Below are 27,922 nucleotides of genomic sequence, written 5' to 3' on the forward strand. Positions count from 1 at the left end.
AACAATGATTTGAAGGTACTGAATAAGTGACTTATACTAAACAGGCTCTCACTGCAGGGTTAGCAAAAAAACTAAATCAAAAGATACACTGAGAAAAAGAAGGCAAAAATAATAAGCCATTTGGTTAAAGTTACAAACATAGGACTGCTACCTCTGTATGATTTGTTTCAAACCCTATCATTCATTTATTCATATATACAATTTGTATTTGCCTTTTTTCCCATAGGACACTCAACCTAAACTGAATATATTTTGAGTTGACTCTAAAATTAGTATCAGTAGTAAATAATCTACAGGTAGTCCTCAATTTACAACCACAACTAAGACCAAAATTAATTCACCCATTTTATGACTTTTCTTGCCACATGAATCGTTGCAGTTGTTAAATTAGTAATATAGTTGTCGAGTGAATCTGGTTTCCCCATTTATTTTGCTTGTCAAAAGGTTGCAAAAGGGGGATCACATGACCCCGGGACACTGCGACCGTCATAAATGTGAGTCAATTGTCAAGCATCCCGAATGTCAATCACGTGACCATGGGATGCTGCAATTGTCATAAGTGTGGGGAAATGACCATAAGTCACTTTTTTTCAGGGCCGTTGTAACTTTGAACTGTCACTAAGTGAACTGTTGTAAGTTAAGGATTACCTGTACTGTAGTTTTCTCAAGCTGACACCTTCTACATAGGTTGGGACTTTATCTCCCTATTTCTTGGTGGGGAGGAGCAGAGGAATTGGAGAAGGCAAAATAATCAAAGTTGTGCAGCACTTCCTTGTGGCTTGGAAAAAGCCTTAATCAAATGTATGTATCTTTTTTTCCCGTAGAACCAAAGAAAATGGCTTTGACAGAGAGCCTTTGCACTCAGAGCATCCAAGCAAGCGGCCGTGCACTATTAGCCCGGGCCAGCGGTACAGTCCAAATAACAGCTTGTCTTACCAGCCTAATGGTCTGCCTCACCCTACTCCGCCTCCACCTCAGCATTACCGTTTGGATGATATGGCCATTGCCCACCACTACAGGGACTCATACAGACACCCCAACCACAGGGACCTCAGGGACAGAAACAGACCTATGGGTAAGCAAAGCTCTTCCTTCACTGGGGCTTCAGTCTCCATACATATCACCCTTTGGTTGTTATTTGAATCCCAGTGCTTGCCTGAAGATACCCATCCATGATAAATTGTTTTATTTAGCCATGGTGGTGCATTGGTTAGAGTTCAGTACTGCAGGCTACTTCTACTGGCTGCCGGCTGCCTACAATTTGGCAGTTCAAATCTCACCAGGCTCAAGGTTGACTCAACCTTCCATCCATGAGGACCCAGATTATTGGGGGCAATAGGCTGACTCTGTAAACCGCTTAGAGAGAGCTGTAAAGCACTGTGAACTGGTATATAAGTCTAAGTGCTATTGCTAAGTGCTATTTAGTTTCCTAGTATGGTTTTGATTGCTTATTTAGTGTCCTGTGAGTATCACTAAGTGTTGTATCTTATGATTCATGATGAATGTATTTTTTATGTACACTGAGAGCATATGTACCGAAGACAAATTCCTTGTGTGCCCAATCACACTTGGCCAATAAAGATTTATATCCTATCCTATCCTATCCTATCCTATCCTATCCTATCCTATCCTATCCTATCCTATCCTATCCTGAATGGCATTGCATTGCATTGCTTCCTCTTTTAGTGCAGGGCTCATGCAATCAAGTGTGAGGCCTATGTGACCATACAAGTTTTTATATGTCAGTCAGTGTGCTAGTTCTTGAGTAAACAACAAAGCTTTAGCCCAGGGGTCCCCAAACTTGGCAGCTTTAAGACTTGTGGACTTCAACTCCCAGAATTCTCAGCTATGTTGGCTGGAGAATTCTGGGAGTTGAAGTCCACAAGTCTTAAAGCTGCCAAGTTTGGGGACCCCTGCTTTAGCCTGTGAGTTCTCATTATGTTGGATCATAATGCTGTTAGCCAGTAATGGGCCCTTTTCTACCCTATGAAATGGAATACTTTTCTTACAAAATTAAAGAGGTCTTTGTCTTCATTTTGTATGATTTTTTTCCTATTGTTTTGTAATGACTCTCTTATGGATCAAAAGAAATCTATATACTTGTTAGTGGATTACTTTGGTTTGCCTTTATGGGATGTATTTCATTATATATGTAAGCTGCTTGGAGTAGATAAAGAGAAAAAAACTTCAAATCCATTAACCAAAATAATTCTTCCTATCCTCATTCTTCCCTATTTCTTTTTGAATGTTGATTAGATTAGATTAGCTTGCCTTAGTGTTTAATGATGCTCCTCTGTCCTGGGTATTGATCTGGCAGTCAGGGAATTAGAAAGGGATCCTTGATTATTATTTTTTTCTACTCTGAAAAATCTTACTGCTGATTCTAAGCATCATGAGCCACGGTGGCGCAGTGGTTAGAGTGCAGTACTGCAGGATATTTCTGCTGCCTGCAATTTGGCAGTTCAAGTCCCACTGGCTCAAGGTTGACTCAGCCTTCCATCCTTCCAAGTTAGGTAAAATGAGGACCCGGATTGTTGGGGGCAATAGGCTGACTCTGTAAACCGCTTAGAGAAGGCTGTAAAAGCACTATGAAATGGTATATAAGTCTAAGTACTATTGCTATTGCTATCATTACAAATTGGGTCTTAGGATTTTTTTTTTCTATTTTTAATTCTGTAGATTTACTTGATCCCAGAACTAATCCATGAGAATCAGGTCATTTTTTTTATTTACAACCATTTAATTACGACAACCTTGGAAAAAGTGGCTTACAGCCTGTACTTGCACTTATGACCATTGCACTATCCCAGTGGTCATGTAATCACAGTTCTGTGTTTGGCAGCTGGCTTGTATTTATTACTTGTTGCAGTATCCTCGGATCACATGATTACCATTTGGCAATTTTCAGCCAAAAACATCCATTTGGGGAAGGTGGACTTGCTTAATAACTGTGTGATTCATTTAACAACCATGTGATTTGCTTAAAAACCACCATAAAATTGTATATAAAATTGGGTCCAACTTGACATACAACTGCAATAATTTACAGAAAGTTCAGTCCCAATTGTGGTTGAAACTAAAGAACTACCTGTACTATGCAATGCCCCTAATCAAGCAATGTTAGTAATGCATATATTTATAGCCATAAGCTGAATAGGGAGCTATTATTAGATGACTCGTTCATGTTATTTATATGTAATACTTTACACTTTTTCTGGCAGGGTTGCATGGGACACGTCAAGAAGAAATGATTGATCATAGACTAACAGATAGAGAATGGGCCGAAGAATGGAAACACCTTGACCATGTAAGGAATGTCTGTATTCTATTTTGTAGTATAGACATCACACGTTTTAAATTTAATTTTAAGTTTAAAATTAGTCAGAAATGCTTATTATCTTTGTCCATAGATTATGAAAATTTGCAGCCTAATCCTAAATACACTTATAGATTGGAGTGGTTTTCACCTCTGTTATATTAGCACATGACAAGCAAACCCCATCATTATGTTCACACATAATGATGAATCCCGTTTCCTAACTTCATGGGTTTTGTTTGTCTTTGTGCTAATGTAACAGAGATGAAGACCACTCCAATCTATAAACATATTTAGGATTAGGCTGCAAATTTTCATAATCTGTATATATGAGAGAGAAAGATAGAGAGAAGGAATGTTATTTATGGTTACAAGAAGAAAACTGCTAATTTGAATGTCAACTATTTTGAACTCATTGAAGTGACGCTTGCCATTTTCACATGTGATATCACTGAAATTTTGCAAGATTTGGAAAGTCCACGATGACATGTTTAAAAAATTATTTGGAATCATTGAATTGCCAATTCCTGAAACATTCATTAAGATGTCCAAATGGATCTAAAATAACTGGACTCAAATTGTCCCTTATCTTTAAAACTACTTCCCAAGCCATCCCATGATAAATGAGCCCAACAGTTTTCACAGGATAAGCATGAAAACAAATGTTTATAGCAGATGGGCATACAACCATTCAAATTGTTGAAGGTTCCTTTGAAAACCAGTAGTAAGCATAGTATCAGGATCTGCTGGAGAATGGCCAAAAATGTCAAATCTGGATACTGGGACTTCCTTTGCTTTCTTATTTAAAAATAAATATAAATAAATTACAAATTATAAATTATAAATAATATGCCTAAAGAAGAGTAGGAGATTTATGTATAAGAGGTAGCCCTCCTACACATTCTTTGGAACAAAAAATCAGGGTGTTCACAGACTAAATACCTTATTTCCTTTGCACACCTGATTAGAAGAATAGAAATTGGAAATAGAACTTTTAAGACAGTATTGGGAGGAAGGAGATTCAGAGCATATGGCAATAGCTGTGACACCTTCATCCTTCATCTCTGCCTTGTGTGTCTGTCCTACACCTTCTCAACATTTCAGACATTGTTCCCACTGCAGAAAAAGTTGGAACTCCAAGCTAACTTCACCATTGAGCCCTGTATAGTAGATGCTATAACAGACGCAGTACTTCTGGAACAGCAATAGCAGCCACTTCTCTCACCTGTCCTCGCTCCACCCACAGTAAATATGGCCCTTCTGAATGGAAAATGACTTGGACTAACAGTTAGACGTGCTCTGTGCTGGCTGACCACCAGATTAAATTGGCTAAAATCCACTGCACTGCTTTGTTAATGTCAGTTTGGATACCATGTTCCAGATACTCAAACATAATCAGCCACCCAGACAGAGTGAGCCAGTTTAGTTCTCATTCAATGACACCACATTCACCTAGAAAGTATAGTCTGTTTGTGTGGCAGTCGGTGGTGAAACTTAAGTAGCATGTCCTACTGGGAAAATATGACAGCAGTAGATGGTGGGAGTCTATTTGGCACTTTTATGCAAGTGTGACCCTGCTCTATGGAATCTGGGTCTCATGGGCAGAATATTATGGGCAGTATTCCAGTATTTGAGAGGTTGCCACAAAGAGGAGGGGGTCAACTTATTCTCCAAAGCACCAGAAAGCAGGACAAGAAACAATGGATGGAAGCTAATCAAGGATAGAGGCAACCTGGAATTAAGGAGAAACTTCCTAACCATGAGAACAATTAACCAGTGGAACAGCTTGCCATCAGAAGTTCTGGGTGCTTCATCACTGGAGGTTTTTAAGAAGAGACTGGTCTGTCACTTTCTGAAATGGTTTAGGGTCTCCTGCTTGAGCAGGGGGTTAGACTAGTACATCTCGAAGGTCCCTTCCAGCTCTATTCTGATTGATATACATCAAATAAGCATTAATGTTTCATTATTCCCTTCCCCTTTTTGACATCTAGCTCTTAAATTGCATCATGGACATGGTAGAAAAAACAAGGCGATCTCTCACTGTGCTACGGCGATGTCAAGAAGCTGACCGGGAAGAACTTAATTACTGGATACGGCGGTACAGCGATGCAGAGGATTTGAAAAAAGGCAACGGTAGCAATCATTCTAGGCAGCAGAGTCCAGTGAACCCGGATCCTATCCCTTTAGGTATGGTGTCTTTAAACAATTCAGAAACAACTTCGAACACTTTTATGTTGCTGTGTTTATGAACTTGCATCTGTCTTCTTTTTTTAATCTTGGTCATATTTTTTTAATTACAGTTTTGTGGCTATAAAAAGGTTGCCTTTATTTAAAATCACACATTAAAGAGAAGGTCGAGGATTATCGAAATACGATATTTAGCTCTATGCATTCACTTGGATTAGGCTGTAGGGATTCTGTTTATTGGGGTAGAAAAAGAAAAGGGTTAGTAAATCGTTGTAAATTGATACACGAAAGAACTGTTCTGACCCCACCTTGGTATCTCTTGAAAATACAGAATATTAAAAACTTTCAAGCACGTGCCTTTCATTTGCAGCTTCTCTTTTAAACATGGTATGATAATAATGAATTAGAATTAGATTGTCTTACAAATTATAGAATTTAATAAAAGGAGAATAATATCATGGCAGTGTGTTATTAGTTCATAAGGAAAATAGTCAACAATTGATGAGTTGCCTATAAGGCAAGATAAGAACTATATCAACGTAGGTGCTATCCCACACTTACAGCATGTTTTTAAAAAATATTGTATCACAAAGAACAAACACTGCATTTTTCTGTATGTTGTAAATGTCACAAATCCCCTTTGTCATTTTTAATGAGCTAAACCACCCAGTAAAAATTACCAGCTTGTCATCTCCAGTAGCTATGGATGGAGGAAAAGAGGGCCATCTGTTATGCCTTTGTGTCTCCCCCCCTCCCCCCTTTATGAATTATATCAGTACCCATTCTGTAGATCAGTTTCAATTATAGCTATAATCTATCCTTTCTCAAGTTTATAATAATGCCTTTAATCCAGAATTCTCTGCAACCTTTGCACCAGGTGAAGTAGCAAGCACACATATGCTAGTCGCTACTCTGGCTTATGACCTTTCTAATAATAAGAAATGGTGTGAGATAAGGTACCGTAGCAGATGCATGCCGAATTGTGGGCATCTACTGTTAAAAGTAATTTATGAGTGTTGAGATATACAGTATCTCTGCCTGAGACCTTGGAGAACTGTGGTTGAAAGAAATAGCATTAGCACAGACTCGGAGTTTAAAACACTCCTTCCCCTTCCGCCCCCCCCAAAAAAACAGCTTTATTGATTTATTAGTTTTCTATCCTGTTGCAGTGATAAGAATCAATAATTGTAATGTTAATTGCATTATTTTTTCTTACATTTAAATTTATATATTCTGAACCACTTTCTTGAAATTTCTATACACTATTTATATTTGCATGTTTTATTTACTTATTTATTTATATCTGGTCTTTATTTTTTAAAAAAAATACTCAAGACGGTGAACATGCCGAATACTCTTACCTGCTCCTATTATTACCCACAACAACAACACTGTGTGGTGGGTTAGGCTGGGAGGAAATGCCTGGCCAAAAGTCACCCATATGGCTTTCATGCCTAAAGTGGGACTAGAACTCAGTTTCCTGGTTTCTAGACCAACAAGTTAAACACTACACCAAACTGACTTAAAGCTTCATTTTATTTATCCACTTGATAGAATGATAGATTGTTTTTCCTACTCTATGAATTTCTGTTGAAGAAGCCAATTTACTTGCTCAAGGACAGCTTGAGATACCTTTTGGGATTAAGAAAAGAACGAGATACTTTTTGTGATTAAGGAAGCTCTTCATTTATATTATCTTCTACACTTGTGAATAAATGCTAGATCGGTGTATCTTAGGCCTAATTTCATTAAAGACTACATAAGAATAAAAACACAACACATGTAGGAAGGAGGTAGATTTCCAGGAGGAAAGGGGTCCATTCCAGAGATATAAGACACAACTCAATCTAGATATCATGTGGGAAGGAAAAGGGTGAACCTAATAATTCACTGAATATATTGTAGATGCAGACAGTAGAGTTCTCAGTCTGCCAGGATTTTGTCTATATGTGAAACAATGAAAACTCAGATGGGAAGAAACACCAAGAGTCTTTGTTGGTTTGGGGCCTGACATACAGTATGTTAAGGTGGCTTGTTTCTATATCAGATCTATCTCAATTTCATTTGTTGATATTTTTCACAAAGCAAGCCTCATCAGTGTCCAAATATGATCTTTAGATAAGAAAGAGACAGTGTGGTTCCTTAGCTAACCTTACCCCAACCTTACCCAGGCATGAGATTGAAAAATTTCAGCAACCAGTTCACTGCCCGGTTGCTGGGTGGGTGTGGCCATGGGGCCGTGGCCTACTCAGCCTCCTGCACCACAGCGGGGGGGGCAGCATTTTCACCTTCCCCAGGCTCCAGAGGCTTTCTTGGAGCCTCCAGGAGGGCGAAAATGGCCTTCCCTGGGCACCGGAGGCTCTCCAGAGACCAGAAATGGGGCTGTTTCCAGACTTCTGATACTTCCAGTATGCCTGTTTTTCACCCTCTTCAGGCTCCAGAGTCTTTCCTAGAGCCTCCAGGAGAGTGAAAAGGGTCTCCCCCAGGCACTGGAGGTCCTCCGGAGGCTGGAAACAGGCCTGTTTCTGGACATCCGGTAGGTCTGTTTTTCGCCTTCCCAGAGCCTCCATGTGTGCCCTGCACTTACATGACATCTAAAACGGGCCGCATGGGGATTCCTGGGAGGGGCGGGGTCAGCCAGTCCTTGGAACAATCGGTTCAGCAAACCAGATTAAAATTAACATCCGGTTCTCCCGAACTAGTCCGAACCGGCTGAATCCCACCCCTGCCCAAATTCCAAAGATGCTTTTTTCAAGAGGCAACTGGACTTCCTGGTTTTTCTTTAAAGACGTTTCGCTGCTCATCCAAAAAGCTCCTTTAACTCTGAAGCTTCTTCAGCTTCTTGGATGACAAGTGAAATGTCGTCCGTGAAAACTTAAAAAGTCTAGTTGCCTCTTCAAAAAGCACCTTTGGGAAAACCATGACCTGGATGACTGAGAATCTCTATAGACACTTACCCCAAATGCCATTTTGTATATTACAAGACTGCTGATTATTCTTGCCTCTTACTTTACAAGATGAGATAGACCAACAACAAAATTTAAATGAGAAATCAAGTTCTAGCTGCATTTTTTACTATTATTCAGAGAATTCCCCCATTACTTCCATCCTATCCCAATGTAATAATTTCCTAATAATAATTATGCAAATATGAATAGAGCTTTACTTTTTCTATGAAAAAGCTCAAGGAATTGGGATAAATAAAATGAGTTAGAGATTTTTTTTATCAAACTGTCAGTTTGTTTTAGCTGTCAACCTGCATTTTCTCTTTTCATGCTTACAACACTGGTGATTTCTGTTGCATCAAATTCCCATATGATTTGCTGAATTCCAAAGTGCTTCTTACTAACAGGATTATAGACTGTCCTGTTCTTGAGGTTGATTAAGCTGCTTTATATTACTTTGACAATAGGACATGTCATCTTAATTTGTAAGGATCTTGTGAACTGAGTAAAATAATTGGTTAATGGTATTCATTGCATACGGTATGCCAAATCCATTGCAGTTTGGAACATATTTCATTTTGCTGTTATGTTTTTCTGTTTTCTTGTTCAGCGCTGAACAAATATATATTGGTCTAGTAGTTAGAAAAAAATCATTGAGTTATTGTGATTAACCTATTGTCATTTGAAAAGTAAAACATTAATATCCAAGTGATGCTTTTATTGTTTTTTTAATAAAAGCTACATCTCAGGTACAGAAGAATTTGTCAGTGTTGTTTCAAAGCCACTTCCTATTTTCAGGAAATAGAATAGAAGCAAATTTTATACCAGTCAATCAATGTTGATATTTAGACAAATTTCTAAAACAGAATATTAATTAGCTAGCTCACATCTAGAAAAAGATAATAGATTATAAGATACAAAGTCTGTTTATAAGAATTAGTCAACCGTATCTCTTTTGATTGAATCAGTGTTGATTATAAGCAAGCATTTGACAGAATCTCTGAAATTCGTAAAATGTAGATTATCTGATATTATTTGATTTATGAATCAATAATTTTAAAGAAATGTTTTGAATGTATGCTACAATTTTTGTCTGTGTACGATCATTGTTTCTAGTTCTATGAATTAAGTGAATAATATTATAAAGAGAGCAGTTGGGAGGACTCATTAACACCCTGCAAGACAGAGACAAGATTCAAACATGTTGAGAGGCTACAATGCTAGACTTGAAAACAAGGAAATATCCAACATGGATAAATGTCATGTACCAATACGACAATATTTGATTTCTTCAGAAGCTCTATCCCAGCAGTTTCTCATACATGTTAATACATTAGACATACTTCTCTAAAATATTATGTTGACTTCCATATCACAGAACATACATCATCAGATGAGAGACTAACTCTCTTCAAGGAATAACTTGCCACAGATGCCACATAACTTCTAACTGTTTAATTTGCTACAACAAAATTATATATTCTCTGCATCAAGAATTTATAAAAGAAGTTTCAAAAAAAACTGAGAAAGAATACATTATTTCTCCCAAGTACCAAAAAGACCATCCACTAGAGATGCTAAATTATCTTAATCTTATACTGTAAAATAGCAAAAATGGTATGACCTAATTTGCACATGCTAAACTAATGTGTGATTTGGATTGTACACTTCACTGAAACCATCTATGCAGTTCTAATTCAAAAATTATGGGCAAAAATATGGTAGCAAATGTTGTGTACAAAACAATAAATTAGAGAAAGATGCATTAAAAAAAACAAATTGAAATAAATATAAATTCCTTTTATTAGGTTCTCTCGCTAGCCTATTTGCAGATTAATGTGGGGCAAAAAATGAAGGAAACAATGCTATGTATGATACTATGGGTTCTTGGAGGAAAAGTGCATGTAAATGGAAATAAATAACCTCAGAATAGTAAAAAAATGTGATGGAATGAAGTGATGATTGAGGACTTTGAAATTTGGGAAAAGTGATACAGACTGCTGATAACATCTCTGTTAACATAACACATATAAAATAGATCTAGGATTGTTCCAGGTGAAGTTCTCTTATCCCAGGCAAAACACAATTTTTTAAGGAACTGTATATTCCTAAATATACAAGGAGGCACACTTTTCTTCTAAAATAAAATATTTATTATTGCAGCCAGCAACAAGATATAATGCTCTTGACTTTGCAAAACATCAACAAGATTCTCAAAGAAATAAGTCTGGACCATTTTCCTCCTCTATTTTCAAATCTTATAACTCTTTCCTTAGATGAGTGATATGGTATAAAATAATTAGAAATTTTGTTTACTTTCTGTTCTAAAATTATAAGATATTTGTCTCTGAAAACACAAAGTTATCTGGGCTAGCTTCACCCTATTCGTTTTTAAAATTATTTTTAAAATGTGGAAGTGTGTTTCTTATTTTCAGCATATATTATACCATACTTTCCTTTCCAGAAAAGAAAATTAAAAGCCATGTGGAAGTCCTTCATAGATCTTGATTTAATCTTTCTAATAGTGTCTTGGCTTTGTTATCTATATGAATTATGGGTTGGAATATGAGCTTGATTGATCTTCGTGCCTGGAAATTGAACCAATTAGCTGGCAATCCAGTGAATGATATCACTGAATTCCATTTAGCTTTGACTGTTACATACCTAAACAAATCAATACAGCATCTTGTTCCAGTTTTTATATCGTACCAAAAGGCTACTCTGTAGTAAAAATCATAGTTCCACTGAATGGCTTCTGCTCTTTTCTGCCCTACAGAAAATATTTATTCTAGTGTTCCATAATTCCTAGTATGTTACCTTTCTTGTAGCATTTAAAGGTTACACTACTCAGCATAGTTTCATTGATTTCAAAATCTAGTTATGGATTTTAATATTTTATAATAGCAAACAGTTAGCATTAAAATGTTTGTTATAGTTTTGTTTTGTTTTTCATAGTTCATGTTACTTTCTGTACACTGAATTGGTTTCATTTTGTCATACAGGTTAAGTGTCCTAGATCATTTAAAAAATTAAAAAATATTTTTCACCCCAGCACTCTAAATCAGTGGTCTCCAACCTTGGTCCCTTTAAGACTTGCGGACTTCAACTCCCAGAGCAAAGCTGGCTGAGGAACTCTGGAAGTTGAAGTCCGCAAGTCTTAAAGGGACCAAGGTTGGAGATCCCTGCTCTAAATAGCACTTTACTGATATTTTCAGTGTCTCCAGCTTCCTTTGGCTTGTAGACTTTGGAAACAAAGAAAAGAGGGCTTAAGAAGCAGTAATTTCAGACACAGATTGTCCTTAGGACAATCAATTTAGGACCACAATTGGGACCAGAATTTCTGTTACTGAACAGGATGTTTGTTAAGTGAATCATATCCAGTTGTATGATCTTTAAACTAATCATTGCAGATTGTTAGGCAAATCTGGCCTAACATCTTCCCCCATTTATTTTGCTTTCCAGAAGTCAGTTGGGAAGGTCACAAATGATTACATGACCCCAGGACGCCTCAGACATCATAAATACAAATTAGTTGCTAAGCTCCCAAATTGTTATCAACTGACTGTGGGGATTCTACGACAATTATAAGTAGTGGGGCTGGTTGTAAGTCACTTTTTTCAGTGTAATTTCCAGTTGTGATTTTGAACGGTCACTAAACAAATGGTTGTAGGTCAAGGACTACCCTTACATTGCATATTTTCATGTTGTACAGATTTTCCAAGGTTTCAGTGAGTATTGCTAACAGATAAGATACAAGCCCCCAAGTGCATTTAGGAATCATCAGGATGTAGCACTTTGAATGGATTCTCTTGACAGATCTTTAACCAATCCTCCCCCATAAAGGCCAATAGCAGCCACCAGCATCAAACTGACTGAGGAGTTTATGTGTATAATATCAGAGTTACAACCAGCCCCTCTACTTTCTCATCAACATCTCAAACTGAATATGAAATCTAGTATATGTCCTGCTGAATGATTCAGGCCAAATAACAGGAGAGGTTGATGATCATCATGGTAAAAATGAAATCCTTAACCATTGTTAACTTGGCAATCTTAGTGTGGCCCTGTTTTGTGTAGGAATTACTTTAATTATTTCTGCCAACTGCCTTTCAGCTGTCGTTTTAATCACCATTTAGGAAATAGGTGCAAGTGTTAAACACGGTTGCAGAATATTCATGACTATTCAGCAAGACGAGAGAGGCAAAGGTTATTTTATTAAGTATATACTGATTAACAAGATAGAAAAACTTAGAACAACAGAGTTGGAAGTGACCTTGGATATCTTCTAAATTCAATCCTTGCTCAAGCAGGAAATCCAACATCATTGCACACCAATTCTTCTTAAAAGCCTCCAAGAGCACTCACAACTTTTGGAGCATGGGTGTCAAATTCAATCGCGTCACGTGACATATCATGACTTTTTTGCCTTTGCAGAGCTGGGGTGGGTGATGCATCTGGCCCACGGGCCACCAGTTTAACAGGCCTGTTCTAGAGGCAAGTCGTTTCACTGATTAATTGTTCTGTCAGGAAATTTCTCCTTAGTTCTAGGTTGGTTCTCTCCTTGATTAGCTTCCATCCATTGCTTCTTGTCCTGCCTTCCGATGCTTTAGAGAATAGATTGACCTCCTCTTCTTTGGGGCAGCTCCTTAGATATTGTAACACTGCTATCATGTCACCCCTAGTCCTTCTCTTCATTAAACTAGACATATTAAATTCGTGCATCCTTTCTTCATATGTTTTAGCTTCCAGTCCCCTAGAGGGTTTTATAAAGCCCTTATGGTAGGGTTTATTCAGGATTAAGCATATGAAGTCTTGTTTCAAATACCTATAGATAAAAAGTGTGCAGACTATGCACATTGGGATTATTATTCCACTCAATTTCCACAAATCAAAGGAAGGGAGCCTGACCATAAGGGTATGTATATATAATGCAGTACACACCTCTCCAAAATATACCCCTTAAAACAGTGCATATTATTAATGGTGATTGTGATGATAATGATTACTGTGCTGTGGCACTATTTGTGATCAATCTAAAAGGAATGATGGGTATTGTTAACTTTGAACATACACAAGAAAAGTATTCCTTTCTGCTGAAGAACAGGTTTGCCTAAAGAAGACATTGGTAACTACAAAAACAGAGAGAGAGAGAGATTCTAAAGATGCAAGTTATAGAAAAGATTACTAAAGGATTGAAAAAGATAAGAAATAAAATAGAAATATCTCCCTTTAACTGAATAGAACATAGCATTAAAAGCATGTTTGATAGAATCCAGATGGAGCTACAGTTTCAAGCTACAAGCATAGACTGAAAAAGGCTGCAAAAAATAATGTATCTCCCAAGAATAACCAGGATATATTCAGGACATGAGCTTTCACCACAAGAACATGTCAGTCCTGATTACATCTCTCTTGTCCTTTAACCTTTATGCCTGAGGGCTGCCAACCACAAGGGATAAAAGAAAATAAGTCTTCCACAAATTTCCAAATCTAAATCAAAATAGTCCAAAAGCAGCCGACAAAGCACCCATAAGCAAAACTGCAAGGAGTAGACATTATAATTTTTTATAAGGGCAAAAGATAAAGAGCACTGAACAAAAGAGGCAAGCTGAAGTATTTCAGTTAAAGAGTCAAGCACAATTTAAAATCCAGAGTTGGATCATAAAATCCAATTCCCTGTTTGGTGCAGGAATCTATTACTCCAGATTACTTCAGAGGATAATTAGAACTGCAGAAAAAATAATTGCTACCAACCTGCCTTCCATTGAGAACCTGTATACTGCACGAATCAAGGAGAGGGCCGTGAAAATATTTACAGACCCCTTGCATCCTGGACATAAACTGTTTCAACTCCTACCCTCAAAACGACACTATAGAGCACTGCACACCAGAACAACTAGACACAAGAACAGTTTTTTCCCGAAGGCCATCACTCTGCTAAACAAATAATTCTATCAACACTGTCAAACTATTTACTGAATCTGCACTACTATTAATCATCTTATAGTTCCCATCACCAATCTCTTTCCACTTATGACTGTATGACTATAACTTGTTGCTGGCAATCCTTATGATTTATATTGATATGTTGACCATCAATTGTGTTGTAAATGTTGTACCTTGATGAACGTATCTTTTCTTTTATGTACACTGAGAGCATATGCACCAAGACAAATTCCTTGTGTGTCCAATCACACTTGGCCAATAAAATTCTATTCTATTCGATTCGATTCGATAGATAAGATTGTATAGGTACTGTCTCAAAAGGAGATGCCAAAACTGAGTCCAGAAAACAAATTCAGCTCATCAGAAAGTAGATCATAACTGAGATCTCTAAACCATAAACTTTCCAATAATTGCAATTCTTTACCAGTTACTGTTTAAAATTTTGCTTTCTGCTCATGCTTCAGTCCTCACTCTTTTCAATATCCCTGATTATCTCATTCTAGCAAACCATACTTTAGTAAGGCCAGCAATATTTGGTAACTTATCCCAATTGTAATCCCAGCCCTTCTCCAATACTTGCAATCAAAATAAGGTTCTCTGCCTTAAGGGGTGTCAAAAGAACCACTTTAAGGGTCATTCCCTTATCAGCAAGCCTTCTAATAGCAAAACCACCACCTCAGGGAGCAAAAGTTAGGTTGAGAGTTAGAATTTCTGTGGGCAGACTTATCAGTTATATCAACAATTCACTCAGTTTTTAGATGAAAAACACAGGCCAAAGCAACTGGGAAAAGCAGGAAAAAGAAGTTTCCTGTAGAGAAATACAAAGGTGACCTGTGAAAAAGTATGCAAAAAGGGTTACAAAAACATGCTTAACATTGGGAAGCAAAACATGAGGAGGAAACTCAAATTGGCTCTACCCTAACTTCCTGGAATATAAGAGGGAAGGGAGAGAAAATGCAATCAGGCTTTCAAGATTCTGTTACTAATAAACTAGAGTTCCATTGAAACTTGTTGAGTCATTTTCCTGGTCTGATCCACCTTGAAGGACTGTCAAATTATATACAATGAGGAAAAATAAAGAATTGCCTCTTTATTCTAACAAAAAGCAATCAACCATTTTAAGCGTTTACATCTACTATGCAATAAAGATTCTTATCTACTACTCTGTGTGTCTGAGGAGCTTCAGTGAATTTGAACCTAGGGACTTATTCAAGCTGTATCAAGAGTAGCATCTGATAATTACCCACTCACCAAGTTCTTGTCAAGAAACCTGAAATGGGCTGATGTTTCACCTGGACAAGTCTTCAGTGCTTCTGGTCCTGCAAATACCAAGGGCAGTTGTTTGCAGCATTCCTAAAGAACAATAAACCTTTCAATGTATGGCTGTGAAAGTTGGACCATAAGAAACTGAGCGCCAAAGAATTGAGGCCTTTGAACTACGGTGCTGGAGAAGACTCCTGCGAGTCCCTTGGACAACAAGGCAATCAAACCAGTCAGTCCTAGAGGAGATCAACCTTGACTGCTCTTTAGAAGGCCAGATCCTAAAGATGAAACTCAAAATACTTTAGCCATGTAATGAGAAAAAAGGACTCACTGGAGAAGAACCTAATGCTGGGAAAGATTGAGGGCAAAAGAAGATGGGAACGGCAGAGAATGAGGTGGCTGGATGGAGTCACTGAAACAGTAGGCATGAGCTTAAATGGTCTCCGGGAGATGGTAGAGGACAGGAAGGCCTGGAGGAACATTGTCCATGTGGTCATGATGAGTTGGACATGACTTTGCAACTAACAACATCAACCCATGGATGGTATAGCCTTGATATACAGAAAGGCTAGGCATGTTTTCTGTGGTTCTGATCCTGCAAACAGCCCTGGCAGGGACAGTTGTTAAATTGTTACATTGGCAGCATGTCTACTCCTAAGGTTCACCAGTCTCAAAGCAAATTCCTTTTATACTAGCCAACAATAAATTATTTCTTTAGTAGAGAACAACTGTTGAGGCAATCCCACAGATATTCAATTTGTTTGCCACAATCGTAAACTAAAAGGGTTGCCATTATAATTAGCTTTCCCTCATTTTTCTAGAATGAGAAATCTTGACTGCCATTTGTAGTTTGTGTTCACAAATTGCCTTTCTATATCTTACAGTGGGACTCTGTAATCCATTATGAAGTACATTAAAGAAAAAAATTGCTATTATTAAGTTGCAATAATGCAATTTAGGGTACATTTCAGGGACTAATCATAGTTTTTTCCATATGTATATGGAAAAACTAAGATATATATATAGATATATAGATATATAGATATATATATTTGTTTTCTGAGGTTTTCGCGGGTGTTTGTGTGTAGGTCTTTGGTTATTCGGGTTTTCTCCCGCGTAAAATTGGAAGTGTCTTGGCGACGTTTCGATGAAGTCTCATTCGTCATCTTCAGGCTTCAGCTTCGTGCTTCTGGGAGCAATGTGTGATTGCAGCTGTTTCTTCCTTTTTAACTGCTAGTGGGGGTTTGAACTGATTGGGTGGGAGCTTGGCTGTGCTCTGATTGGATGGGGGGATTTTTTTGTGCTCTGATTGGATGGGGGTGTGTCCTGTTTGGGTGGGGGCTTGGTTGTGCTCAGATTAGTCTGAGCTGCAGGGGGATTTGAGCTGGTGAACTGCACTGCTGCCGTTTGGCTTCGTGTTCGTGGTCGTGCTACATCTTTGTAGTGGGTGTCCAAGACCCTGCATACAAGCCCCTAAAAACAGACCCCACCACCTACCTAGAAAAAACCACTAGATCCAAAATAAAAGCCTCCCTCCCCCATCAGTGAAGAAATCCAACAAAGAATCATTCCCAGAGAGAAATCATCCAGATGCCCTAAGCTCTACGGCCTCCCCAAGATACACAAAGAAGGAACCCCACTCAGACCCATAGTCAGCTCCATAGGCTCACCTCTACAAAACCTAGCCAAATTTCTCGCCAAACAACTACAGCCCTATGCAGAATCGCCTCACATGTAAAAAACTCATTCCAGTTCATAGATATCATAAAGAAACAAAACTTACAGCCCAGCGACCTACTCGTGAGCTTTGATGTCATATCCCTCTTCACCCAAGTGCCAATCAAAGAAGCCTTGACAGCTATCCAAAACAAATATAACCCCCCCAAGCACATCCTAGATCTGACCAACCACTGCCTATCCAACACATACTTCATCTATAATGGACAAAAATACAAACAAATAGAAGGCGCACCCATGGGATCACCCCTCTCACCTGTCATTGCCAACCTCTACATGGAACACTTTGAAACCCAAGCACTAGAAAAATCTGATCACAAACCCAAACTCTGGCTCAGATATGTAGACGACACCTTCATAATCTGGCCACACGGGAAAGAAAAACTTGACAACTTCCTCACACACCTCAATAGCCTACACCCCAAAATACAGTTCACCATGGAAACAGAAGTTAACAACCAACTTCCCTTCCTAGATGTCTTAGTCTACAAGAAACCCAATGGCTCCCTAGGACACACCATCTACCAGAAGAAAACACACACAAACCGCTATCTGCACGCACTCTCACACCATCACCCAGCACAGATCAACTCCGTAGCCAAGACACTCATCTCTAGAACAAAACGCTTAGCTGATGAACAACACCTAAAAACTGAACTACACACTCTCACAAACGTACTAACATCCAATGGATTCCAGAGAAATAAGATTACCAAACTAATCCAAAAAGAACCCCCCACTAAAACCCAAGACAGAGAACAAGAAAATGGCACAGCCCTCCTCCCATATATAAAAGGTACCACAGACAGAATCAGCAAGATCCTCCACAAACATAACATCAAGACAGCATTCTGCACAAACCAAAAAGTATCCACCATCCTAAGAAACCCCAAAGACAAAATTGAGTTAGAAAATCAAGGAGTATATGAAATCCCATGCACCGCCTGCCCCACCACATACATTGGACAAACCAACAGAAGAATAAGTGCACACATTGACGAACACAAGAACTCAGTCAAAAAAGAGGAACCAACTTCTTCCCTGGTCCAACACCTTAAAGCCACAGGACACGATATTGACTTTAAAAAGACCAGAACTATCGCCAAAACTGAACACTTTAACAACAGAATAATCAGAGAAGCCAACGAGATAGAAAAACGCCCACACAGCATGAACAAACGAGATGATACCTCCCGCCTACCAGCCATTTGGAAACCCGCCCTTATTGACAAACGAGTCCTTAACACGAGGAATGACACCAGACACACATTCACGAGGTCCACACAAGATGTCACCACCACACATCCACCCAGAAAGCAGACCCAAACCCACACTGATCAGGAAGCACGACCAAGGACCAGAAGCCAGACCGCAGCTGCAACATTAGCCATTTCAAACTCCTCCAATCCATACATGCAGCAGACTGACACCCACTACAAAGATGTAGCACGACCACGACCACGAAGCCAAACAGCAGCAGTGCAGTTCACCAGCTCAAATCCCCCTGCAGCTCAGACTAATCTGAGCACAACCAAGCCCCCACCCAAACAGGCCACACCCCCATCCAATCAGAGCACAAAAAAAACCCCATCCAATCAGAGCACAGCCAAGCTCCCACCCAATCAGTTCAAACCTCCACTAGCAGTTAAAAAGGAACAAACAGCTGCAATCACACATTGCTCCCAGAAGCACGAAGCTGAAGCCTGAAGATGACGAATGAAATGTTGCCAAGACACTTCTAATTTTACACAGGAGAAAACCCGAACAACCAAAGACACACACACACACACACACACACACACACACACACACACATATATATATATATATATATATATATATATATATATATATATATATATATATATATATATTTTCTGAGGTTTTCAGGTGTTTGATGTAGGTCTTTGGTTATTCGGGTTTTCTCAGAATATGAATGTCTGCTGACGACTCTCACTGTCATCTCAGGCTTCAGCTCGTGTTTCTGGGAGCAAAGCTTCTGGGAGCAAATCTTTTGCTCCCAGAAGCACGAAGCTGAAGCCTGAAGATGACGAATGAGACTTCGTCGAAACGTCGCCAAGACACTTCCAATTTTACGCAGGAGAAAACCCGAATAACCAAAGACCTACATATATATATGTGTGTGTGTATATATATATATATAGAAATTTTGAGTAGTTTGGATAACCGGTAAATACCACCTTTGACTGGCCCCACCCCCATTTATTCTCTGCCTCCCAAGTCTTAGCTGATCAGGAGGAAATGAGGATTTTGCAGTAACCTTCACCTGGAGTGGGGACAGAATGGAGATTTTACAGAATGCAGTATCCTTCCCCTGCCACGCCCACCAAGCCATGCCCACATAACCGGTAGTTGGGGGGGCGCGCGCTCGATGTCTGCAGGCGATCGCGCGCCCCAATCCCTCGTCCGATCCCTCATCCTTTTCCCGTTCCCCGGATGGTCAAGACCCTCAGAGCCTGGGCCTTCGGCTGATGTTATGCAATGCACGGTCCGTAGTTAATAAGGCCCCCCTAATATACGATCTTATTCAGGGGGGCACCGCGGACCTCATAGGCGTTACGGAAACCTGGCTGGGCACGGAAGGGGGTGTGCCCCTTGTTGAGATGTGCCTGCCGGGTTTCCGTGCATTCCATCAGCCGAGGGCTCAGGGTAGGGGTGGGGGTGGTTGTGATTAGAGAGAGTCTAGAGCTGAGGGAGACCACTGTACCTCAGATTGCCGGGTGCGAATCCCTCTTTGTGAGATGGGGTCATAGGTGTCAGATGGGTTTGCTGATCACGTACCTGGCTCCTTGCTGCGTGACAGCTGCCCTGCCCGAGCTCCTGGAGGTGCTGGCTGGGGTGGCAGTTGAGACCCCCAGACTTTTAGTCATGGGGGACTTTAACTTGCCATCTTCCGGCTCGTCATCGACGGCAGCTCGGGAGTTCACGGCTTCCATGACGGCCTTGGACCTGACCCAAGTAGTTGATGGCCCTACTCACATTGGGGGTGGCACTCTGGACCTGATCTTTGTCTCTGGTCAGTGGTCGAGAGATCTGGACTTGAAGGAAATAGTCACTGAACCTTTGTCATGGTCAGATCACTCTTCTTTGCCTGGCCTTTCTGACCGCCATCCACCACAGCAGGGAGACGGCGCCGACCCGTTGGTTCCGCCCCAGGCGCCTGATGGACCCGGAGGGGTTCCGGACGGAGCTTGGGCCATTTCCTGAGGGTCTGGCTCACGGCTCGGCTGAGGAACTTGTTGCGCCTGGGAACGGGCCGCGCGGGGCCTTAGACCGTGTCGTGCCTTTGCGGCCTCTGACCCGGCGCAGGTCCCAACCGCCCTTGGTTCTCCGAGGAGCTGAGAGGATGAAGCGCCGGAGAAGACGCCTAGAGAGTTCCTGGAGGTCTAGCCGTTCGAAGCTGATCGGACACTAGTGAAGTCCTATACTAGGGCTTACCTAGTGGCATTGAGGGAAGCGAGGCGAGCTACGCCTCCTCATTGCATCGGCAGATAACCGCCCAGCCACCCTGTTTGGGTGACCCGCCTCCTACACCAGGGGAGCGGGATGACCCGCTGCAGGGACGTGCTGAGGAGTTTAACAGTTATCTATACGATAAAATCGCTCAGCTTCGGGATGGTCTGGACCAAAATTGCGGTGACGCGGGTGAGACGGCTGAGGTGGTCTTGGTGACATTTTATGGGATGAGTTTGACCCTGTGGCTCCGAGGACATGGACAGGTTGTTGGGTAGGTTGAATGCCACCACGTGTTTATTGGACCTGCCCTCCTGGTTGGTGCTGGCCACCAGGAGGTGACACGAGGCTGGCTCCAGGCAATTACGAGCGCTTCCTTGGTGGAGGGAGTCTTCCGCCGCCTTGAAAGAGGCGGTGGTGAGACCCTCCTCAAGAAGCCTTCCTGACCCGCTGTTTTAGGTAATTATCGTCCGGTCTCCAACCTTCGCTTTGCAGCGAAGGTTGTAGAGAGTATGGTGGCATATCAGTTTCCCTTACACCTGGGTGGAACTGTCTATCTAGACCCGTTCCAGGCCGGTTTCCGCCCGGTTACAGCACTGAGACGGCTTTGGTCGCTGGTGGATGATCTCTGGAGGGCCAGGATAGGGATGTTCCTCTGCCCTGGTCCTATTAGACCTCTCAGCGGCTTTCGATACCATCGACCATGGTATCCTGCTGCGCCGGTTGGGGATTGGGAGTGGAGGCACCGCTTATCGGTGGTTCTCCTCCTATCTCTCCGATCGGTCGCAGACGGTGTTGACAGGGGGCAGAGGTCGGCCCGAGGCGCCTCACTTGTGGGGTGCCGCGGGGTCGATCTCTCGCCTTCTGTTCAACATCTATATGAAGCCGCTGGGTGAGATCATCAGTGGCTTCGTGTGAGGTACCAGCTGTACGCTGATGACACCCAGCTGTATTTTTCCACACCGGGCCACCCCAACGGTTATCAAGTGTTGTCCCGGTGCTTGGAGGCCGACGGGTCTGGATGGGGAGAAACAGGCTCAAGCTCAATCCTCCAAGACAGAGTGGCTGTGGATGCGGCATCCCGGTACAGTCAGCTGAGTTCTCGGCTGACTGTTGGGGCGAGTCATTGGCCCCGATGGAAAGGGTGCGCAACTTGGGCGTCCTCCTGGATGAGCGGCTGTCTTTGAAGATCATTTGACGGCCGTCTCCAGGAGAGCTTTTACCAGGTTCGCCTGGTGCGCCAGTTGCGCCTTTCTAGACCGGGATGCCCTATGCACGGTCACTCACGCCTCGTGACGTCTCGCCTGGATTACTGCAATGCTCTCTACATGGGGCTCCCTTGAAGGGCATCCGGAGGCTGCAGTTAGTTCAGAATGCGGCTGCGCGGGTTATAGAGGAGCCCTCGTGGCTCCGTGATGACACCAATCCTGCGCAGGCTGCACTGGCTACCTGTGGCCTTCCGGGTGCGCTTCAAGGTTTTGGTAACCACCTTCAAAGCGCTCCATGGCATAGGGCCGGGTTATTTACGGGACCGCCTACTGCTACCGAATACCTCTCACCGACCCGTGCGCTCTCACAGAGAGGGACTCCTCAGGGTGCCGTCAGCTAGGCAGTGTCATCTGGCGACGCCCAGGGGAAGGGCCTTCTCTGTGGGGGCTCCCACCCTCTGGAACGAACTCCCCCCAGGACTCCGTCAACTTCCGGACCTCCGAACCTTTCGTCGTGAGCTCAAGACACATTTATTCATCTGTGCAGGACTGGCTTAGATTTTAAATTTATAGGGGTTTTAAATTGGTTTTAATATTTATATTTCTATTTTTAATAATTGGGCATTAGAATAAGTTTTTTAATGATTATTTTAATTTGTATATAAATGTTTTATATGCCTGTGAACCGCCCTGAGTCCTTCGGGAGATAGGGCGGTATACAAATATGAATAATAAATAAATAAATAAATAAATAGTAGGAGTTATTTCAAACATGATTGCTCTCTTCATTTTTAATCAACGTTATAGTTTTAATCCCTTGACTGAATTATGAAAAGCAGCTTTAAAAAAAAAAAGTCTATTTAACCAGTATTTAAAATATACTGTTTTATTTCTCTTATTCTCCCCCTGGTTCTTATAGACTCACATCGGGAATTCCTTCACAGGCCTGCTTCTGGATATGTGCCAGAGGAGATCTGGAAGAAAGCTGGTAAGAATTGTTAAAAAACATGAGCATAACAGTTTGGCAGCTGTGTGTATTTGTTAATATGCTTTGATATAAGGAATTTTAAAAAGAAAAATTAGAGACTGGTAATAAACCAGTTTTAATTCCTAATACTTAGCTGGAATGGATCAGAACACAAAATAATTTTAATTACCACAGCATCTATGTCAGAAGATAAAGGGGTATCAATATAACACTAAAAGAAGAAAGAAACCCAGATTATATCACCTATCCTTCTGGAGAAGTCTAATCTAATGATTTTTATACATCATTATTCCAATGGTTGGCAGGCTGCTAATAAAGCCATTGTGTTGTATGATAAGATCTAAATCAGGTGTTTTTTTTCACTTACATACTTTGTGTGAAGCCTGAGCTATAAATAAATATTTGTATTTGCTTGACTGCAATTGAATCTATTGGCTAAATAAAAAGGAAATCTAGCCTGGTAAATTGTCTGTCTTGATGATGATAAAGTTGAGAAATTAAATTTGGGGGATGAATTTTTTTAAAGTCCATGATTTGGATCAGACAAGTATTCTCATTTTTTTACCAGTTATTGTTGCTCACCCACATCCCCAAACATTTCCCATATTACTCTTCCCATTATTTACTATCATAAAGTATGAGTGTAGTAATGAATAGGAAGAGGGATTCCCCCCCCACACACACACACACCCTTATTTCTCTCTCTCTTTCTACAGAGATGAGGAATGGCTTTCGGGATTGGGAGTTACAAAACCAAAAAGAGTTTCTCTTTTTTTCTTTCTTATGATTTCTTCTTGTTACTTGAACTAGTGGCAATATCTCCCCTTTGTACTAAACAAAGGCAAGGATTGGGAAGTTGTTTGGTGGAATAGAATAGAATAGAATAGAATAGAATAGAATAGAATAGAATAGAATAGAATAGAATAGAATAACAGAGTTGAAAGGGACCTTGGAGGTCTTCTAGTCCAATCCCCTGCTTAGGCAGGAAACCCTACACCACTTCAGACAAATGGTTATCCAACATCTTCTTAAAAACTTCCAGTGTTGGAACATTCACAACTTCTGGAGGCAACTTGTTCCACTGATTAATTGTTCCAATTAATTTGCAAGAGAGAGATTTCTCATTTTCTTATTGCTGAATGGATCAAGACATTAAATTGTTTCTAGGTTTTTTTGAATGAAAAGAATTCATTTTTTGGCCAGACCAAGGAAACTTTAGAATATCTCTCCATTTCTACTTTTGCGTTGGATACTTCCTGTGCTCTTCCTACATGTTAGCACAAAAAATGCGACAAATGTCCCTTTTACTAGACTATTACCCTACTTTTAAGATGTATTTAGCATGTTCAGCTGAAGTTTGGGTTCAGAACCACAATAAACAGACCCTAGGTTTATATGTTGGTTGAGTTCTAATAAATATTAGTTGATATTAATTATTACTGCTTTAGTAATGTTTTGGAGTACTGTATGCTTATAAAACTCTAGGCTCCAAGGGTAAGCACTAATATTTGTAATTTTTCAGGTTACACAAAATATTATAAAATAGAAATGTGATTGGTAATTACACATAAAAAAGCCTGTAATCACTTCTTCTTTTTAAAAACGTTTGTAAAGACAATAATATGATTTTCATTTGTGGGTTTGTCTTCATGTATTTCTTTTTCACGGGATCTGAAAATGTTTGCAGTTGGTAATAAATATTCAAACATCTTGCAAATGTCCTACCAATTCTCTTTGCTGATCTTTGTATGCCGGTGGGACTAGAATAGGAATGCATAATTTAAATATAAATTGCCTTATTTGCATATACAATTAGTCAAGCTGCAGCTTTGATCGTAAGCAAAAATTATTGTCCTGTTGCCACTTACACAGAATAGTAATTCACCTTGAATATTCAAAATAAATGAATCTTGACTTGCATAGCCTCCAAATATTTACGGGAGGGTAAACTGAAGACATATTTTAAGTTTCATAAACTTAACATTTTTCCTCTCCAGGCACAATATCAATATTTATCTTAACATGTTTTAAAAGAGGGTGAGATATTAATAACCATATGTTCCAGACACAGAAGGTGCCGCATGTAATGCATGATAACTATTCGGAATTATCAAACAGATCAATACTTTTCATTAAAGCTAATAGAGAATTGTAGTTCCAAAAACTTATTCCAATTTTTTGTATAATTTTTCCACACATTCCTATAGATTGGGTTACTTCAGTGAATAAACAACAGTGGGGAAAAACATTTTTAGAGTGAGAAGATAGAGAAAGGGAAGGCATCTGCCCCTCATACTTCACAGAGAAAGGTTCTATATCTGGCAATTTCCATACCCTGAACAATATGGATTGTTGATTAATTGAATATATTGTATTGCCTTCAGATACACTAATGTAGCAGAACCGCCTACATGCTACTACAGAAACTGTATGAACATTTTGGTTTATTAAGCTGATAAATATTTATCCAAATTGGTCACTGAAATGTCTTACATTTCCAGCTATCTAGAAAAAGTGATAGTTCTATTGCCGGGAGAGAGTGGGGAGATCACATTTATCACATATAAAATCAGACTTCTATTGACACGAAGACAAGTTTCAAATGCAGTTGATGATGAGATGGAAGTTTTGATGTTCTTCAGCCAAAAGTTTAAGCATACCCAATGCAGGTCCAAGGTTCTCAATCTACTCTATGCAGTTAACGAGAGCACAGTTATTTGCTTATCTTCATACAAGTAAGTCTCATTGAATCTATTGAGACTTAATCTATAATAAGAATTCCTAAAGTTGTAGCTTTAAATTCAGATAAGTTTAAGAATAGGATGGCATCAGATAAGGAGATCTAAATTTATAGTACTGGAAAATAATGTACATCTCACTATAACCACTGAGCTTTTGTAACTCAAATATTTTTATTTTACAGTTAAACATTTTTATTAGAAATCTTATGTTTTTAATTAAACAGAACATTTAATTAAGGTGCTTCTTAAGTGGGTGAAACAATTAAGTGCAAATACTTGAATGAAACATGTCATAATTAGTTTTAATAGAGTGTTAATTGGTACTACATTTGCCAAGTTAATAATTAGTGCTTATTAAATTTTCAATTAATCATTGTCATTTTGCTTTGAATAAAGATGAAAATTAGATACACTAAATCAGAGGGAGGATAGTTTCCTTGTTAATTAGAGTAGTTAGTGTTATTTTTTTAAATCACTTGTTTTAGTTGTCAGTTGAATACATGAAATCTTCCACTTCTCTTGCATCAAACAAAACCCAGTCAGCTCATTGACAACGAATCATGTTATATACTGTGAAAAAGAATATTGCATTATGGTAATTTTTGCTAGCTAATGTAAATTAGCAACTCTCTTTGCATTGTTCTAAAATTCTGATTTCTAGAAAGATATTTGAAAAAAGCCATTAACCCCATTGAGTTCAACCACCACCAAACTCCCATAAAAACTCTTTTAACAGTGAAATCTGGACTTGTGCCAATTTTGTCCTTTTTTGTTCTACTAAGCCTCTGCAGTATAAGTACTGTATTTGAAAGCAGGTTAGAGGAAATTTCTAAAAAAAACCTCTTACTGTATTTACCGAATTTTCTATGAAGTTTTTGTACCATTTCTGTGTTATTTTGTCCTCTGGGGTTTATGTTAGGGTTAATTAGTCATTTTCTATTTTTCCGTTCCTCCCAGTAATTAATATGTCCTCTTTTCATAGTGGTTATAGATCTGCATTTCTGGAGCATTTGTGTATCAAAATTTATTATGACAGCTTTGTGAATATTACCCCTTTGATATCATCTATAGCATAGAACATCCCTTTGGGACCCCAGTAAATTAGAAAGCTGAAAATATGTTCTATTGTTTAGTAGCTGGTATCATGTAGTCTTTGAATTCAAAGACATTTACCCAAATATAGAATATTGACATTATATAAATCAGTAGCTTCTGTAATCTGACTACTTTTGTGCATAAAAATCAGTCGTCTTTTGATCTTGCTCTTGCTGAACCAAGAGAAATTTCTTATTTTGTTTACAGAGGAAGCAGTCAATGAAGTAAAACGGCAAGCAATGACCGAGTTGCAGAAGGCAGTGTCAGAGGCAGAACGGAAAGCCCATGATATGATTACTTCGGAGAGAGCTAAAATGGAGCGCACGGTGGCAGAGGCTAAGCGACAGGCAGCAGAGGATGCATTAAGTGTGATCAATCAGCAAGAGGATTCTAGTGAGGTGAGAATTTTCATGGTGGTAAATAAGGCCATATCTGTGTCCAAAAACCATAGACACAGTAATAAGTAAATAATACATTTATCAGAATTGGCAATGGAAGTTTTAGCGAATCCATAAATTATCAGGAACTTTCTAGTCTATAGAAGAAAGAGAAGAAGGTTGGTGATGATGATGATCCCTCCTGATCGAGTAATTTTAAAAACTACACATCCTGAGCTCCGTTTTCAATGGCAGAGGGTTGCAGGATGCCATCACAACCGAAAATGGAGTTCAAGAGCCCATTTTCGCTAGCAGAGGCACTGTGGACCAGTCCTTTGCTGTTTCCAGGGCGGCTTCATGGGCCAGATCTAAGCATCCCACCGGCCGGACCTGGGCCCTGGGCCTTGAGTTTGACACCCCTTGGTTAGATAATGTTGCAGTAATAAATCTGATTGATTTTATTTTTTGAATATGTTTAAAGCTGAGAGCCAATTTGGTCTAGAGGTTTAGGAACTTGATTTGGAGTAAGCAGATCTCAGTTCTAATACTCTCTGAGGTACAAAAGTGAATTTTATTTATTTATTTATTTTATTTATTCATATTTTTATACCGCCCTTCTCCGAAGATTCAGGGCCGGTGTACAGC

At 39.7% G+C, this 27,922-nt stretch overlaps 1 protein-coding gene across 7 annotated transcripts in view; it reads left to right on the plus strand.

Annotated features, from left to right (window-relative positions):
* The window catches only part of RUNX1T1 (RUNX1 partner transcriptional co-repressor 1), a 171,232-nt gene that overhangs the window by 126,931 nt on the left and 16,379 nt on the right, over positions 1–27,922 (plus strand). For all 7 annotated transcript variants that reach the window (XM_058175005.1, XM_058174998.1, XM_058175002.1 and 4 more), the window contains 5 exons: positions 825–1,075; positions 3,222–3,307; positions 5,308–5,503; positions 22,996–23,064; positions 27,108–27,298. In XM_058175005.1, coding sequence (XP_058030988.1) covers positions 825–1,075; positions 3,222–3,307; positions 5,308–5,503; positions 22,996–23,064; positions 27,108–27,298 — 793 coding nt within the window. The remainder of the gene's footprint in view (positions 1–824; positions 1,076–3,221; positions 3,308–5,307; positions 5,504–22,995; positions 23,065–27,107; positions 27,299–27,922) is intronic.

This window comes from Ahaetulla prasina, chromosome 3, assembly GCF_028640845.1.
Source record: "Ahaetulla prasina isolate Xishuangbanna chromosome 3, ASM2864084v1, whole genome shotgun sequence".
Taxonomy (NCBI): domain Eukaryota; kingdom Metazoa; phylum Chordata; class Lepidosauria; order Squamata; family Colubridae; genus Ahaetulla; species Ahaetulla prasina.